Genomic DNA, 18741 nt, shown 5'->3' with positions numbered 1-18741 from the left:
AATAAGACACAGGAGAAATAGAGGAGCATGGTGTCTTCTGTTAATAGTAGCTAATCAGCCTTATTATGTAAAAACAACCTCTTTAAATTACAGCTATGAATTTGAAGTAGTTTTAGCGATGGTGGTCAGGATCACTTAAGATGAGTTTTCTCAATTCTGGTCATTACTGAAACTATCCTTGCTTACCTTGAAGGTTATTGGACTTCTGTTTCTTTCGACAGTGCTTCCACATCTCCAGCAGCAGCAAAGTGTGAATAATCTTTTTTTACACTTCAGCTGGCAGCCTGGTAATTACTGAGAACACAATTAATGTTAACCAAATAATGGAAAGATATTTTCAGTTGAAAATTGGTATTTCCACTTAGCATTATTCAGGAGCGTTTCAGAAATGAAAGCATTGCAACAGTGCAATTCACCGTATAACATATTGTGGGAAGAAAATCAGTATGTAGCTTATCACAACATTATATCAAAAATGGATTGGCTTTTCAACTCCCTTGGTATCACTGTCTGTATTTTTCCCAAAGCACTGTAAATTAACAGTTTTCTTAAAGGTACATTCTGTGAACGGACTGAAAGCTATTGATTTCTTTTCTTGACAGAATGAACTATATTAAAAAGTTGCAGAAATAGCTTTTTTTCTTTGAAGACAAGTAAAGCATCAAGTTGTTCTGATCTCATAGATGTACAGTACTCTGGGTATTGTACATTGCTACACTGTTCCTTGTATTCCTAATGTAGTAGCATAGAGATTTCCAGCCTATTTTTAAACTACATATTTTCCATAAGGGTAGCAGTCTAACTATGCAAAGTGGACTAAAGGACTAATTTCCATTGCCTGTCAAAATATCCTTTGCCTCCACAAAATCCTGACAAAATTCATGGCTCCATCTTCCTCAAAATCTAGTTGTACATATGTTTTCAAGAAACTGAGTGAAATGTTATAAGGGACATGGATGATAATCATAAGAATCATGTCAAGTCAATCAAGTCAAATTGTACTGAATTTCTGCCTGCTGCTCAAAATTATCATATTGCTTTCCTGATGAAATATATGCTGCCTATTCCAAGTGCCTCTGAGAGTACATACATTTGAAGACCATGGGATAATAATAAATACATCTTGATCTAATATTTATTGCCCTTCACCAACTACTTAAGGCATCAGAAGAGAGGTTTGCACATATATTTCATTATTAATTCATCGATCATTATGTATACATGAAGCAGTTGTAATTTTTTTTTTGTAAAGTAACAATAATTCTTTTCATTTCTTTATACAAATTACAGATTTTTAAAAGTTCTTTGATTTTTCAAAGTAGTTCTTGATATAAAACATTTTTAGTATAAGTTTAATCATATCTATGGAACATACTCTGTGCTTCACTGTTAACTTTTGTGGCTGAATTGTGTAACCTAGGGGACAAATTTTTTTTTTATTACTTTTGCAAGAAATGTCTAATCACAAAAACATCATCTTTCTCAGAGCGGTTCAGAAATACAGATGTTATCATAGATAAATGCCAACTAATCTATTTTTATCGTTATGTGTTTTTTGAGTTTACACAAGACAAACATAAAAAATAAATTAAAAAAATAGAAACTGACAAAAACTAGGGAAATTCACCTAGAAAAAAATACATTATTACCATATAATTCCTAATTTGTATTTGTTTTGTTTCAAATGTAAACAGCTGTTTTTATACTCTGAAGTTGACATTTCTTTAATACAACTTCTCATTTTCTTGAATTTATTTTATCTTAAGTCTTTTTTAGTTCATGCCTTGGTAATGCATTGTTTTAGAACTGCTGGCATTTTGTTTGGCAACCAGGTAATCCATCAGACTGATGTACAGATGTCTTATCTATCAAGCACTGAGTGAAAGACGTTTGATTAGCAAGGAAGAATCAAGACATTGATTAAAGACATTGCCTAAACAGATCAAGAGTTATGTCTGTCATAAGTGGCTCTTTTAATACTCTTTCTTTGGTCAAGGTAGAAGGAGCTGCCCTGTGTACCTGCCTGAGTCCAGGAGTGATTGTGGGGAAAGAAACAAATGATAAGACTTTTGAGGAATTTGAGCAAATAGAAGAAATTTCATAGAATCATAGAATGCTTTGGATTGGAAGGGACCTTTACAGGTCATGTAGTCCAACCGCCCTGCAAGAGCAGGGACATCTTCAACCAGATCAGGTTGCTCAGAGCCCCATCCAGCCTGACCTTGAATGTTTCCAGGGATGGGGCCTCCACTGCCTCTCTGGGCAACCTGTGCCAGTGCCTCACCACCCTCATTGTAAAAAATTTCTTTCTTAAATCCAGTCTAAATCTGCCCTCCCTTAGTTTAAAACCGTTGCTCCTTGTCCTGTCACAACAGGCCTTGCACCAAGGTCTGTCCCTGTCTTCCCTATAGGCCCCTTTAGGTACTGGAAGGCTGCTATAAGGAGTATAACTGCTATATTTCCAGTGAGCAAAAAGAGAAGACATGTACTTACAGATGTCCAGCTGTGAAAAATGGCTGATAACTGTGTCCTCTGCCATGCAGGCTCGTCATCGCTTACTAACCTTGATTTCCCCACCCTAAGTCTCTCCTGGTCCATTTATCTCCTATTTCAGAGCCTCTCTATTTTTCCTGCTCCAGAGCTACATCCTTCCTCCTCACAAATCCGCTCTGGTTAAAGGGAAACTGTCAACCCTCTGTCTTAAATCTCCTCTCTCAAGATCTGCACCCTTCCGATTGCTAAGCCACCCCAGAGTCTTTCATATCTGACCTCCCCCAGTCCCCCCGTTTTCAGCGGTGCTCCCCCTGCCCTCAGCCGTTCATGTTGGAGCCCTGGGGTATCCCCGCTTGTGGCTTTCACTCTTCCCAGCCAGATGCTGCCATGGCATGCACTCTACTTCCACCTCTTCATGTGCACGATTACTGGCGCTCTGTTAGACAGACAGAAGTGCTATGATGCAGTATAAATTCCTATTGCAACTCCATTCTTGGTTACTCATTTCAATGTACTTTTAAATCAGACCCTTATTACTCTTTGATTCTGTCCCCATGCTTAGGTTCTCATCTTCGTGTAATTGTGCTGCTTCTCATATATGAAAACTAGTAGATTGATGTTGCTATGAAGAATTTTTTCACTCTCTCTTCATAGCCTAGAGCTTAGGAATTGATTAGTTGACTCTGCCACCTCTGGAGGAAGCTATAATATCACTGTCTGGTTGGATTGAAAGCATTTTCAGCTTGTAGTGTAGTGTCCCTGAAAGTTTGTATAACACTACAAAGGGGTCTATAAAAGGCAGCTAATAAGGTTATTTAGCAATGCCTTAAGATAGCGGTACAGAAAACAACTCCAAAATTTTCCGGTGCACGTGCAGACTGAAAGGTGGCAGCATCTCCTATATCAAGATTGCCCCAAACATTCCATTACCAAATGTTGCTATGTTGTTTGCAGCAGAAATTTGACAATGATTTGGGATAGTGTGACTTCCAAATAAATTTTCAGCCATATTGTAAGCAGTTAAAAATAATAATTGTCATACTTTCTTACTTTTGAAAATTTGCAGCTGATTTATATCTAGCAGGGGGGTTTAATCAAATTAAAAAGAAAAAGGACCATAGGAATATACAAACAATTTTTCCATTTTTTTATAGTAAATAAATATTAAAAGCAGAATACTGTGTGTCTTTTTTTCTATAAAGGCAAAAATGTATATATTTACCACAGCCATGAAATGTCTCATTATTTAGGTAATAAACATGGCGGGGGGGGGGGGGGTATTTTTAGGCATTTGGAAGTAGTGCAAGAACTATTTAGGTAACTCAGTAGGTTAAAACAATTACAATACACTTCATAAATCACAAGCAAACAAGATATTTTAGGGAAGGAGTGTGACGGATGAGGTCACTAGATATACAATATGTCATTTAGTTAACTTAAGCCCATATTTTTCCCATAATGTAGTAGATGAACTCATTAGTTACAATGAAAAACAGTAAGGAGGAGGCATCTGGCTTCCAACTGCCTGTTTCTGACAGGGTTAAGATCGCTAGGTCTAGTAATGTTTCTGCTTTGTCTACTGACATGGCCTTATGCTGCAGAAAACTGATGAGGTTTGCCGAAAATTTACAGGCTTACTGTCACAATGTTATAACAGAGACAGATGCAATCAGTTATATTTTTGCTTCTGTTCATGTTTATCATTTTGCTAAGTTGTTTTAAGGATTTTGGATTTTTATAAAAGCATATGCATTACCGGTTTAAGATTTTTAGTAAATAACATTATGAATCAGTATTCAGTACTGATTCTTTATTCCTGCATTCTGAAGGCTACAGAAGTCCTATGACACCATATAAATGAACAAAGAATAAAACTTGTGGATATGTGGTATTGTAAATCAAATTGGTTGGTTTTTGTGACCCATGCTCGGGAATTTATAATTTACCTAAAATAGTACTAATAATAATGGTGATACAGAAGGTCTTATAATATGTCTTTTCAGAAATATTTATCTGAATTTCACAAATACTAATTTACTAGTATTGTGATTTGACAGGCAATTATTAATCAGTTTTATCTGTTCTGAACTTATTTTCCTTTGATTTACAAAAAGTGAATTGGACCTTTTAAACCCTTATTCATTTAGCTTGCCTGATGTCTTAAAAATGAGAGTTAAAGCATTGGATTTAGGTAGTTTTTTGAGATTGTTATTCATGGTGATAAAGCAGAGTAAGCTTAATTGACTTAGTGCAATGTATTCATTTAGATACTGGAGGCACAATAAGAAAAGTAAAGATACAAGTCTGGTTTCTGTGGAAATGAAGTATCCATACACTTACCTGTATATAGAATAACTTTTCTTGATATTTTTTCCTAAATCATTTTAATTAGTGTTATGTATTGTATAGTATGTCATGTCTAAACTCTATATCCACAAATTTCATTTTCCTTCTATTTTTAACTTCAAATGGTGCAATCCTCTAGGCATTTTATTCTCATTTGAGAACAAAGGATTACAAGGCACCTGCAGAGTAATTAAGTACAGTCCTTTTTATAGAGTCTTGAAATTAGTTCTGATTTTTTAACTTGCTACTCTAACTGGAAGGCTATTCCAGAACCTTAATTCCATAGTGATGGCTGTCACTTCTCAATCTAAATGTATTGCTGGTGAGGTTGCACTCAGTTTTTCTCATGCCAACTCTTCCATTTAGCTGAAATCCTTTTTCTGGAGTTTGCATCCTGAAAATATATGTGTAATAGCTGTTGTATACTCTCTCAGTATTAGTTTGGCCAGACTATATCAGCCAAACTCTTTTTCTGCAACAGTCGATCACTGTGGATCTCCATAGTGGCACATCCATCTTCCTCAAATACAGCAGCATACAGTATTCCATAATGAACCCTACCAAAACCTTCTCTCATGCCATTAATACTTAACTGTTGCAGGAGCTATTTCTTCAGAAAAGTTTGGAATCACATTTGCCTTTTCCATGGCAGTGTTGTATTGGTAACTGAATAGTTACCAGTGATTGATGTATCCAGGTCCTTCTCTTCAGTCATTTCCAGTTGATGAATTCCAATTACGATGGGAATCTGTGTTAGTCACTGGATGCATAGCTTTTCACTATTAAATGTAGTTTGCAGTTCTGTCATAATGCCTTCTTACAATCATCCTTCTGTGCATCAATTGTACCTTGTAACTTTGTCATCAGCAAATTTCACCAGAATGTTTTTACTTTTTCACCTCAAATCTTTATTAAAATTTTAAATAAGATAAATCCCATGGTAGTTTTCCTCAGTCTGATGTTTTTTTTCTTTTGAAACTATTTTATGGCTCCTTCTTAGCCAGTTTCTTTTCCCACCTTCTATTAATTTCCAGGTTTTCCTGACTAAATTACTCTCTGTTGTGACAACCCCAGCTTTACTGAATTTTATTACATTGGCCCTTATTTTCTTTGAGCAATAAATATTTAAAAAGCTCTTTTAGCAAAGCTATTTTGTAATCTGTCTCATTCCATTCCATTACTATTCTTTACTCCAAAATAAATCCTGAAACCTTGCTTACTGTTGAAGGCTTGTAGTTGTCCAGATCATTTTTTCCCCTTTCTTAAAAAGAGAAGCCATGTGTGGTTTTCTCCAGTCATGTGTTGCTATCTCCACTTACCTCTTTGGCAAAAGTACTTGCTACTAGACCAGTAATTTCATAGACTATTTCTTTCAAAATTGGCTTGGAGTCAGTTCATTTCCATGATTTTAATACATTAAAATCTTTCTTCTGGTTTAGTTAGGGTATTTGAATTTCCACAACCGCATTTCCATTAGCTTTCCTGTCTTTAGTTTTGTGTTCAGCATTGTTGACCTTAATGAAAATTGAGGTTAGGTGTACTCTAACTTCCCCATGTAGTGAACCGTCTTCATTTTTCAGTGCCCTCTTTTCATTTACGTAAGAATGGAGCCTCATGCTATTTTATTTACCATACATTACAACGGCAACACTCTGACTGGCAGTCCAGTCCTACTCTTCCCTTTAGTTGAGAAGGGTTGTCTTTGTATGGATGAAGTTTAAAGAGACAAACAAGCAGAAAATTCATTAGGATCATTCTATGGATCAGATGTCCTGTGCCAAATATAGGCAGTACTAAGTAGATACGGATTTTTTTACTTCCTGACCTGGCAGATGCTAAGTGCATTTTATGCAGCTCATAAATCCAGTTTCTACTTCCTGCTTCACAAAGCAGGGCTCATATCTGTTTGATAAGATGTGTTTAAGGCACTTAGGAGAAAGAGAAGGAAGTGGCTTCAGCATTTATGGCTGTTAAAAGAAGAAAACAATACTCCTTATAATGGGTTATTCTGCTTTCTATATTTAAAAGCCTCTTCTGTGCTATCTATATCTGTTTGTTAGTACTTGTACGCATGAAGAGGTTTACACTACCATTTGTTCAAACACATAAATAATCTGATATAGAATTTTTTATGTGCACATGGATACGTGCACACTTATGTCCATGTGGTAAATATATAGATATTTTACACCTGACTGTATCAAACAATTGGTACTAAGTTATGTGGTTGTTATTAATGTTATATTGCTGAAGCACATTTTGTTTGGAATAGTCAGGAGGGCAGAGCTTCATCTAAGTATGTTGTAAAATATTTTCCATAATATCTAAACTGCTATATCAGAACCATAAAAAAAAAAAAAAAAAAAAGTGTTCCTATTTCATACATAGGCCAGCTAAATTTTATAATCAAGGCAAGTGATCCAATGAAAATAAGGTAGTTTGAAAATAAAGTAAAAAATCTGTTTGAGTGCAAGCTTTTTGTCATTAAAAATAGCCACAGTCTGCTGCTCTAAAAAAAGTGTAACCAAAAAGATGAATATGGAAGTTATTCACAACTCTAGCTAACTTTCCACTAAGCATAGCAAATTATTCTTATTTAATGAAGTAGTTGTGTCTGTTTCACTGAAGTAAATAATAAAGGTACGCTTTTCTCGGTTACAAGATGTTGTAGAGTCCATTTCGATCTGGAAATGTTCCAAACTCAACAGATTTCACTTGCCCACCTCTATAAAGCTCTGTTTATTTTGTTCTTAACATTTGCCTGAATTACAGAATTTTACCTTTTGTGGGGAAAGGGGAGTAAGAATCAACAATAACGCTTCTTTTTTTCATTCCTGTATAAATAAATTTGTATTCAATATAATGATATGTGTGTAAAAATGTGTATAATACACATTTTAGAAAAAGACAAAGCAAACAAAAGGTCTAGCAGTTTTCTTTTGTATGCAAGCTTAATGTTTGCTGACAGCTATAAAAAGACTAAATTTTACAGTAATCCTATACCATAAGTGATTGCATTTTTCTCTTCCAGTAGTCCCACAGATCATACAGATATGCAGTCGATAGGTTATAATTTTTAATGTTGTTTTTGCTGGCTGTATTTTGCTATTTGATTACTGTGTGAGTTGTTGGCTGTAATTTCTAAATGTCACTGAGCTTGCATAATGCAACTTTGGGCTCCCTGTTCCAAGCCCTTATATATGCCAAACAGCTGTTGAAAGAAAAATGTTTTGTATGTAAAATAAGTTTTTAAGGTTTAAACTACAAAGATTTGTGGGCTTTCTGACACATTTTCGTCTTGTAAAACCTTATGATCATATTTTTAGCAACAAAGACTAAGTTATAAATATTGTTCATAATCTCTATTTCACTGCAGAGACCCCAACTGTATTTCCAGAAAATATCAAAGAAAAAGAAACACCGACACCAGTTGAAGATATTCAGCTGGAAAGCTCTATTCCTCATACAGATTCTGGAATTGGAGATGAACAGATGCCCAGTATTTTGAATGGGACAGACTTGGAGACCAGCACAGGCCCTGATGCTATGAGCGAGCTGTTGTCTACTTTGTCTTCGGAAGTGAAGAAATCTCAGGAGAGCTTAACGGAAAGCCCCAGTGAAATCCTGAAACCCGCATCATCGATATCCAGTATCAGCCAAAGTAAAGGCATCAATGTCAAGGAAATACTGAAAAGTCTTGTGGCAGCCCCTGTTGAAATTGCAGAATGTGGTCCGGATCCGATCCCTTACCCAGATCCTGCACTGAAGAGAGAAGCTCAGGCTATTCTTCCCATGCAGTTTCACTCATTTGACAGGTATATGGCTGGATTCATTATTTTATATTGATGTAATTCAGAAGTTTGAAGGATTTTTTTTTTAAACATGGTTATTCTTCTATTGGTTTGTGTTAGACTATGTTAAAAAACAACTGCATTGCTTCTCCTTTTCTGAGTTACCAAAATGGACCGTATAGTATAGACAAAAGTAATTAACCTTGTTTTTCTCTGTCAGCAGTGAATAAAACTCTACGAGGCACGTGGAAAACAAGTCTGTTGTAAAAAGTATTTTTGCAATAAAATCTTTTTTCCTTTAAAACAGCATTTTAGTGAGGAGGAGTGGTAATATCTGCTGATATAGAACAGACTGTGCAGAAATTCAGTCAAATATTCTTTCAAAGGCTTAAATCTTAATTGGATCCATCATAGCACTGTTTTCTGGTGCTGAAATGCTTTGACCATGGCAAATTTTTTGCATGGTCATGGTGGAAACCAGTTTCCTTTTATGTCTTTAAACAGCAAATACGCTCAAAAGTTAGTGTTTAAAAATAAACTGCTGAACATTTCCACAAAAAGTCCTTTGTTTCTTTTTTTAGGCTGTAGCTTCTTAGCTTCTAATGAATATACTTTTCTTTAAATGTCCAGTCCATCTCAGTTCTCCTGAACATAGAAGTTGTGCTAAGATGTGCAATTGACAGCATCCTTCCAGAAGAAGGATAACCTGATCAGTTGTGTGTTCAGTCTTAACCTGTGCAAAGAGCTAACTCTTATGAGTGTTGATGTGGTTACATTTTCCAGTATGACAAGATCCCTGCAATTTCTTCATAAAAATGTTTTAAAAAAGTAAAAAATGGAATCAACTTAACTCAAAGGTATGGTAAAATATGTCTCAAAATTTTAAGCAAAGTTGTAGAAATATATTAGTTCATCATGCAGGTACAAGAACTAAAATTCTGGAGGCAATAAATAATAAAACAAGAAAACCACTATGTTGTGATTTATGAGAAAAATCCATCTGCATTTACAGAAAACCTGCAAAAATGTCAGAAATGTCTTCATTAAAGTCTTAAAAAAAACAATACACGATGATGTTTTCAGCATAATGTAAGCAGGAAAGTGCAAGAAGATACATGAGAATTTTAGAATCAAAGTGAAGAAGCGCTTTTTCATTATGAATTCCATAGAAAAGCTGATGCCTTTTTGACTGTATATATTAGTACTGAGGCTGCTTTTCTGAAATAATTCAATAAACAATCAGATAGCATCTGTTGTAACAAAGAAGATTGGATCAAGATAGGAAAAGTGAAATGTGCTTTAGAAGCAAAGAATATATCCCTTTCTAATAATATTTTATGTCTTAAGGCCATTCCAGAGAAAGCTCATTTAGCAGCTCTTAATGAAGAGGATATTTTTTTGTTCATCAATCTGCATGTTTCGATTTTAGAGTGATTTCAATGTGATGTGAAAAATTTTTTTTTTCCTATACAGTTAGGAATTTTTCCTTGTCCTCTGTGAGGAACCATCATATTCCAGAATGCATTGTTGTACATTAAGCAGTACAAAAATTTGTGCTGTGTGTAGAATTAATAGCACCTAACTGTAACCACCAAAAGGTTACTTTAGTTGAACCTATTCAGCTAAATTTCTACCTGGGTCAATTAAGAAAAATACTTCATTCAGAGAGTTGTTAATTCACAAAATGGTAGACACCTAAATTAAGATGGAGAGTATCACCTCATGAGATGTCTTTGTCATCATTAGGGGGAACTTAACATGAAGATGATTGAAGAGATGAGTTTTATTCTGCATTTCTAAATTATACCTTTATAAGAAAGCATTAAAAACTCTAACGGACTACAGTAGGTTGGCCATAACCTGTGTTTAGTGTGAGCACCTCCATTAGATTCTTCTTGCAACAATGTGACTGCTTGTACATTTTGAATATCATTATTAGTAGTTGCTAATACAGAATTATGGAATTATTTGAGAGGTGCTTCATGTCTAGAGCTTACGGATTTTGATAGGCATTTCATACCTAATAAGTTCGCTTAGGAGCCAGAGGGTTTAGTGGTTTGTTTTTTCCCTATCCTGTTACCCTCCTGACCAAGTTGCAGTTCCACGATTTCCTGTACAAAGTGTACAGCTGTGTTTGTATCTTGGTAGCATGCATTGTACCATGTCAGCCTTTGGCATTGTTTACTTCTTCAGCAAAAAAAGTGGTAATGGTTGGAGTTTAGGCAAAAGAAGACCCATTTACATCAATTTTGCTGGGACATTTTGTTTCTCAAATACAAGATCCTGCTATCTGATATTGGTGAGGTAGATCGTGCTTTTTAATATAACCATCAACTATGAAGGGAAAATTGGCAGGTTCAGGCAGGTCCCAGCAGATCAGGAAGTGTTAGAATCTGTCTTCCAACTAAACAGATATTATTGAACTGTGGGCATCTTGATAAAAATACTGATGTTCTTAGCCCACAGGACCTCAACTGACTGGTTGCACCTCATGGCTGCATTACGGAATGATGACCACTGTTCAGGCAGATACTTCTTTGTGCAGTTTGCTCATATTCTCAAAGTACTTACTTGACCACTGTGGCAATCTTTGGAGGCAAAAGATGGGTGGTGGTGTGTGTCGCTTTTCTTTTTCAAATTACAAAGGAGGAGCAGATTGAGATCCTGACACTATAACTTTTCATGGGGGGTGAAACAAAGGTTAGGGGGGAAAGCCATGAATAGTATATTGAAATAATATTAGAATTAATTAAAATATTAATTGAGAAAGCAACATGAATTTTAGGTTATGGTGGTTTATGAACATTTTGTGTTGCCTATAGTATCCCAATTATTGAAAAACTGAAAAAAATTACAGTGTGATTGTTTTTCCATACTTGCTCATTTAAATATAATTGTGTTTACTGGTGTAAAATAACAATTAAATAATATACACTGCATATATTTTAAAAGCTAACGCTATGCCTGTGGACCATATTTCTGTAGGATCTTCTGTTGCTGTAGTTTATGCAGCTTTTGGTACTTCACTGAGCAATGTGTCTATTGGTCATGTTTATTCTCTCTAGGGAGAATCATGAGCAATGGAGTGTATTGTTTTGTCAGGTTTTATTTGTTTCAGTTTTTATAAAATATACACAGTGATTCCATATTTATAAGCAAATCAAGGTTAGAGAAATGCATTTTTCACTTTAATCAAAAGATATTCTTAGTCCTTGTGAGGCTAGACTTTTTTTATTTTATTTTTGCATTTGGGTGGCTGAGTGCCTTGTAAAAGAAGAGTTGAGGTAACAATTACTGGAAAAATAACAGCATCTTTGCTGTTTTAAAGATATTTCTTTAACTATAATCACTGATCTTAAATGCAGGTAAATGCCATATAAAGCAAACTCCTGTAAATAGAACTGAAATTAAGAATTCTTTTTTATCATTTAATATGACGTGTTTTGCTTTGCATGTTCTTTTAATTGTACATTGCTAATATGTTCCTAAGAGTCATTGTGTAATAGGCTACAGTGTATTCTTCTGCAGAATTCGTGCAGTTATAAATGAAATATAAAAGCAGAAAATGTGTCCAACATGTTTTATCAAACAGGACTTGTGTGTAGTTAATGTATGCAGCAGTTCAAGTACTATCGAATGTAAATGATGAGGTGATATTGATGAAAGGAGGGGATTGAGGTCTCGGGGGGCGCTGATGACGGATTGAACAGAAGCGGCCTTGCTCCGCACGTAACTCAAGTCTGTCGTCTTCACCGCTCAAAGCCATAATGGGAGGTGGCAGTCTGAAATGAGTTGCCACGGCAAAGAGTATTATTTTTGAAATGCTTTCACACAAATCACTAGGCCCTGCATACAACTTAGTTTCATGCTTTAATGTCATCAGGAGGCACAAATTGGTGTGTCTAATTGTTTGCCACCTGCCAGCAAAATGAGCTGCCAGCCAGCCAGACGGGTTTGATTGTCTGTCAGCTCTTCAATAGATTGAGAGTGACAACATCAAAAATTTCACTTCAAACTCTGAAGCTTTGAGCAGCTTTTCAGAGACCTCTTCCCCACAAGTGCTTCTGGACAACTGCATTTTTCAATTAGTTTTCAATATATCTCTGCCTTCTGCCTCATCTGTCTTAAGGTAGCTGTAATTACATTATGAGCTATATAAACAGATTTCTGGGACACTGGAGCCTGGATCCTCAAAGTTATGACATGTCTTTTAACGTCAGACTGAATTCCTTGAAAATGGCATCCAGGATGACATTTTTAGAAGCAAACACAAAGGGTTATTTCATCTAGATTTGCAACTAATGGATCATAACTCACCAATATTTCTTTTTTGCTTTCTCATCTTTTGTCTGACAAAAATCAGTCCCTGTTATTGATTTTTAGGGTTTGGGGATTTCTTGTTTCTGTTTTTTTTGTCAATTTGCATTTGTCCCACTAGACACAACTTAGACCATTAATGTTTGTGAATTTATTTGTGATTCTACCCAGTACTGCATTCTGAAGCTTACGTTTGTTCCATTCCACTTTTTTCTAGTGGAATGTTTTTAGAGGGGTGCTATTACTGAAATTGAGAGTGCTCTTGGTTTTGTGTCTCATTTATTATTTTTTCAAAGTGGGGTAATTTACATATATTTTCTTTACTTAGCAGAATTATTTCAATAGGAAGCATGCTTGCATAAGCAGAAAATCTTGAGTTCCTGGAAATGAGATCAGTTATTTTTGCTGCTATTAAATACCTTATTCCCTTTTAATCCATTATCACTTCTTAAATTGGAAAACTATGGGTTTGCATAGTTTAAATGCTCAATGAAGTCTTTACAAGCATATTTTGAAATATTTTGAAGGACACACTTTTGAAGTATTTTAGTCTTGGTTTGGCGGTTCCCCCCCCCGGCCCCCAGAAGGTCCTTGGGGCCAGTTTTAAAGGTATTTATATTCTAGAAAAGGTGGACATCTTGTGAAATCCAGTCAGGGCTGATACATGTCCTGCCAGTTAGTACAGAGAAGGTCTTCAAAAAGTATGTTTAGATAAAAATCTATGTTTTATGTATGTAGGCTGTATTTAGAGGGACTACTCAGTATCTATGTGTGTTACTAGAATAAACTTTTTTTCTTTTCTTTTTTTTTTTTTTTTTACTGGTTGACAGAGTGGGAAAAAGACAAGAACTGTGAGAGAAGATGCACTGAAGGCTCAAATAGAGAGGTTCAATATCTGTCTGTTTTATTATTGCCCACCTTTGGGAGATCATTGATATGCACTGGTCTACACAGTCATTTAAATAAAATAGCTAAATTAGCAGATTATATTCCTGTTAGTCATTAGATTCTCCAAAAGATGATTGCTGAAAAATAGATTTTATTTTCCTGAAAACATAATAAAAATGAATTATGAATAAATATGTTTTAGTCTTCTCCCAGCAGAAAAGGTTACTTTTTAAAGTTCATAATGAAAAATAATTGGAGAAAACAGAGCACCTTTCCTGTGAATCAAGAAGGGACAGTTACAGGTGCTGTCTGTATTTAGTCATTGCATTCCCCATTACTTTGCGTATCACAGTAATTTGTGAACATGTGAATGAAAAAACTAATCAGTAATGTGGGAGTTAAGTGACTCATCTGGGGTTCCACGTGGGAGTTAAGTGACTCATCTGGGGTTCCAGTTCACTCTCAATAATTTTTGTGATCTTTGTGCAGTGGAGATTGTGATCCAAAGGAAGGACTTGAGAGCTCCTCTCTTTAGAATATCTTTTCTAAACAGCAGTTGAAATACACTCCAGAGAATGGGAGGTAGGGTTTCAGATCCTGTTAGACAGAGAAGGGAGCTGAAGTTGCGTTGTCTGTATTCCTAGGGAGGGTCTTAGCCACTCGTTTACTAAATACAATGGGGGACAAGGTGGAAGCACACCTCCATCTCAGCTGTTCATTTAGAACAATTTAATCCCAAATTTATTGATATGTTCAAGTCAACCAAAATTTGGTGTATTAAAATCCTCAATTTTTTTCATCTAGCTGTAATCATAGTCCTCTTGTCTGTCATTTAGCAATCTGTACACAGGTAACTCTTTCAAAACTCTTCTTATAACCTGTGTGATGTTTCATATTCATATGCATGGAACTGTAGCTATATCTCAACTGAAGCTTTATGTATGTTTTATCAGGAGAAACCAGCATCTCTCTACTCTTTAATAAGATGCACTGGATATACAGCTGAAAATTATACTGGATTTTTATCTTACTTTTTTACCCCAATAGGCCACTGTAAAATCACTATTAAAGCTGTTTTGACATTTACAAGACTGTGGCTTTTTAGCTCTTGCTTTTTTGGATTTTTTTGCATCACAGATGCAGGATTAGGTTCCTTGCCCTTCCCCAGTCTATACCTCATGCCGTTTGTTTCTGTTTTTTTCTTTATTCGATTATGTTTTTGGCATTTAATACATGACATTTTCACTTATATTCTATTCACATTCTTCAAATTCATTAAATTTCCAGTATTTCCAATTTCTTTGTTCAGCCAAGACCATTCATCTTTCTTGATAGTTAGCTTTTTAATATCTTACAGGTTTTCCTTGTTTCTTGTCAGTATTTTAGATCATTTTAGATGCTTCAGCTAATTTATCCTGAATGCAAAGGAGATACTAGTGACTGGGAATTTCACTGGGGGTAAATACTCACTCTCTTGCTTTATCTGAGAGCGAAGATCAATGATCTTCATGTCCTTAAACCATACCTGAGATTATTCTCTTTCTTCTATTTAGAAACAAGCAATTTGGGTTGAGTAGATGAGGATCATTTTATGTACTTTAAGATTTTGATATTTTGATGAATGTGTGGTATCAAATGATTGAAAGAATCCGTATGAACTAGGCAATCAGCACTAAGGTTTCATTTGCATAAGTCTCAAAGATTAGATACTTCTGTGAGCCTTCCATATCTCTTCAGTATACCTCACATTTTTTTTAATCCAGTTTTTCTTCTCCATGACTGTTGACTCTGAGTTTCCTCCTTGATTTCAGATGAATCTTACCTTAATGCAGTCAGCCTAACAGAAGGTTGTCTAAAGTAGGATTCAAAATGTGCTGTTAGTACATACTAACGATCGCTTGCTACAGACTCAAATCACAATCTGGGGCTGAAATCAGGAAGAAGAGTGAGTAATCAGCAATACACGTTTCATAAGGGACTGGCCATGTACATAGGTATGGAGAATATGAATAGCTTTCAGAGAAGAAATACTAAGCTTTCCTTTCAGAGACTAAATTAATCTAACTGTAGGAACAAGGTAAAATGTAATCTAGCAGACAAATTGTCCCCCATTTTCTACTGTGATTTCTTCTGAAACGTCTGGCAGAAGTTACTGTTTGACACAGAGTACTTCTGTGAAATATCTGCCTGAAGTCTGTACTGCATTTTGAAGAGCACTTCTTGAAAATGCTCATGCTTTCTGCTGCTGTGGGGGAGGAAGGGAGGAGCAAGAATATTAATTCAGCCTTAAGAGGTTTCACGTATCCCAGAAGAGTGTAAAGTGATTCTAATTTAACTGCTGCTGCTCAGCTAGGTAGCACAAGGCATCCAGTATTGGAGGCTTATCTCTGACCTCTTGATTGACCAGAGTGATTAGGTTGGAAGGCCTTTAGATTTTAAAATGGAGAAGAGCTACAGAATGTGGGTCAGAAAGAAAGAGAAAGAAAATATAGTGCTGCATAACCTGATTTGTCAGTCACCCACACTAGGTAGCTAAATTTTTAAGGAAAGTTAATTTGAGAAAGTATTCTTTTTAATTTCCATTTTCTCTTTTTGCAGTTCAACACATTGATGATTTTATTTTCTATCTAGTTATTTCATGCAAATTACTAAACCCCAGAAGAATCCTGTAGCCATTTGCCGAGGTTATTTAATGAACCAGCAATGCATGAGCGGTGTGCAGGTTGAACCAACAACACTCGTCTTAAACATGATGTGAATTCCGATGACTTCAGGCTTAGATTTACTATTTAAAAAGGATACTCATAGAGCAACAAAATAGTGATTAGTAGTCACAATTCTTTTCAGAATTGTAAACTACCTGATGAACAGAGAAATAAAATCAACTGCTACAGCCAATTACTACTAAGCTTTTGTTGACTAAATCATTGAGGATCATTTGGGATCATGATGATGTGATTCAGAAAAATGTGGACCACATTGGAACATTTTGGAAGTCTGAAATATGTTGTAGAAAACAAGGCCTAAGATGCAATGATGAAAGTGTATATAACCTTTTCTTCTAGTCTGTAGTTTTGTCTTCCTCCATGAAAGAAATATCTGAATGTGCTGTTGGAGTGGCTTGGTTGGTTAAAAGAAGATTTTTTTCACTTGAGACCAGTTAGTCATCCTCTTTCACCTTTCTTGTTCTGCTGTTCCTCTGATTGTTTTGCACTTTTTTGACCACTCTGTGGTGTTGTTCATATAGTTTTTCAGTGTCCTTCATCTGGATGTCATTCTGTATTCACTCACTGTATTTTGTTTTATCAGTAGAAATGAGGCATTTTGACAAGGTCACCATGTATGACATGTCAGAAAGATGCATTTTCTTTCAGTGTGCGATGATAATGTCTCACTGATTTTGCCTACTCTTATGGTAGAGAGGTTTCTCTTGATATTTCTTGATAATTTGTAATTTAATAACACCTGACCTGCCTTAATGTCCTGATTCAGACCTACAAAAGAATGTCAACCATATGTAGAGCATTAGTATTTGTGGGATCTAGGCAGGATTGTCCTCTCTTGCTATGGGAGTTGATTTTCAGTCTTAAACTACACTCTTAAGAAAGGAATCTTTGCCTTTATAGGAGGCCAGTACATTTGGGGTTTGGACTAGATGCCCTTTAAAGGTCCCTTCCAACCCAAACTGTTCTATGATTCTATTACGTCCGAGGAGTGAAGCTGACATATGTGGTCTTTGCTATGCAAAGTCAGGTGATCTTTTGGATACTCTGAAAGAGCACTGAGCTGTCTGAAGATAAGGAGGAAGACCTTGAATTTAGCTTCATCTTCTTTGGAAAAGTAGCAGGAATGTGGGAAATACTTTTGCAGGAATTGTATCAGCAATTTAGCAGATGCCAATACCAGACCTTATAGGAGGGAAAAAAATATTTTACTTAACATAAAACCCAAAACAAAACAGATCTCACTCACTCGCTCACACTCTGGCTCACATTTGCAAACACTAGAATGGGTGTGTGTCTAAGGAGTCTGTCCAGCAGTCAGGTACCTCCCATGCTTGTGTCCAGATGCTAGGTCCAGGATCTGCTGCAATGACATGGAGAGCATGGGACGCCAACTGTCACGTCTTCCTCACATCTCCTGGGTTCTTCATAGGTTGGCAACTATTTTCAGGTTTTGGATATGCCTTTTTTAACCCTTATGGAGCTGCCAATAGTCTCTCTGTCCTTCCCCACTTCTTTGAGTGATCACTGTTCACTGTTTTTGTCTCCAAGGTCTGGTTATCTTGTGAAGCTACACACATGCCTGCAGTCTTGATGACCTGATAATCTATGTGCCATTAGCATAGGCCAGTCTAAGATGCCTTTTCCAGCTGTGTCTTTCCTTCTTGTGCCTCAGCACTTAAATATTCCTATTCATTCTTCATTCACACCAACTTTTCTATAGCAGTTCTCTACAAAGATGCTGTAGGTAATGATAGTAGTTTCCTTATGAAATTAATATAATTGGGAGATGCTCCCAATTAAGATACAAGTCCTAATTTCTTCTTGTGTTTCTATGGCACTACAGGCACTCTGCTCTTGAGTACTTATTCAGTATTCCTGAACAACCAGAACTCAAGTATTTGACTGAAGTATTAACTGAGCTAGAGATCTTTGTCTGTGGATAGCAGCTAATTTTAGGAAATTTCATGATGTTATGGAGCAGATTAATCTAACCCATGTAGACCCAGCTTTATTCACCTGTAGCTGCTGCTATGTAAACACTTCATATTAGCAATGATTGTAAGAGATTATTAACTACAGACAAAAGCAATTATTTTAGGGTCACGTATCTTAATCAATAGCTATTGCATTGTGCAAACTCATCTTCTCCTAATGTAAATGGAAGGAGACAGAAAACCATC

The 18741-nt window shown here is 35.8% G+C and overlaps 1 protein-coding gene across 1 annotated transcript in view; it reads left to right on the top strand.

Moving 5' to 3' along the window:
- NBEA (neurobeachin) overlaps positions 1–18741 on the top strand; it is a 235388-nt gene that overhangs the window by 114621 nt on the left and 102026 nt on the right. The window contains exon 28 of the mRNA XM_075498349.1: positions 8216–8654. Within this exon, the coding sequence (XP_075354464.1) occupies positions 8216–8654 (439 nt within the window). The remainder of the gene's footprint in view (positions 1–8215; positions 8655–18741) is intronic.

This window comes from Mycteria americana, chromosome 1 (assembly GCF_035582795.1).
Source record: "Mycteria americana isolate JAX WOST 10 ecotype Jacksonville Zoo and Gardens chromosome 1, USCA_MyAme_1.0, whole genome shotgun sequence".
NCBI classification, from domain to species: domain Eukaryota; kingdom Metazoa; phylum Chordata; class Aves; order Ciconiiformes; family Ciconiidae; genus Mycteria; species Mycteria americana.
Note: the sequence above shows the minus strand (reverse complement) of the source record. Positions and strands in the feature narration are given on the sequence as shown.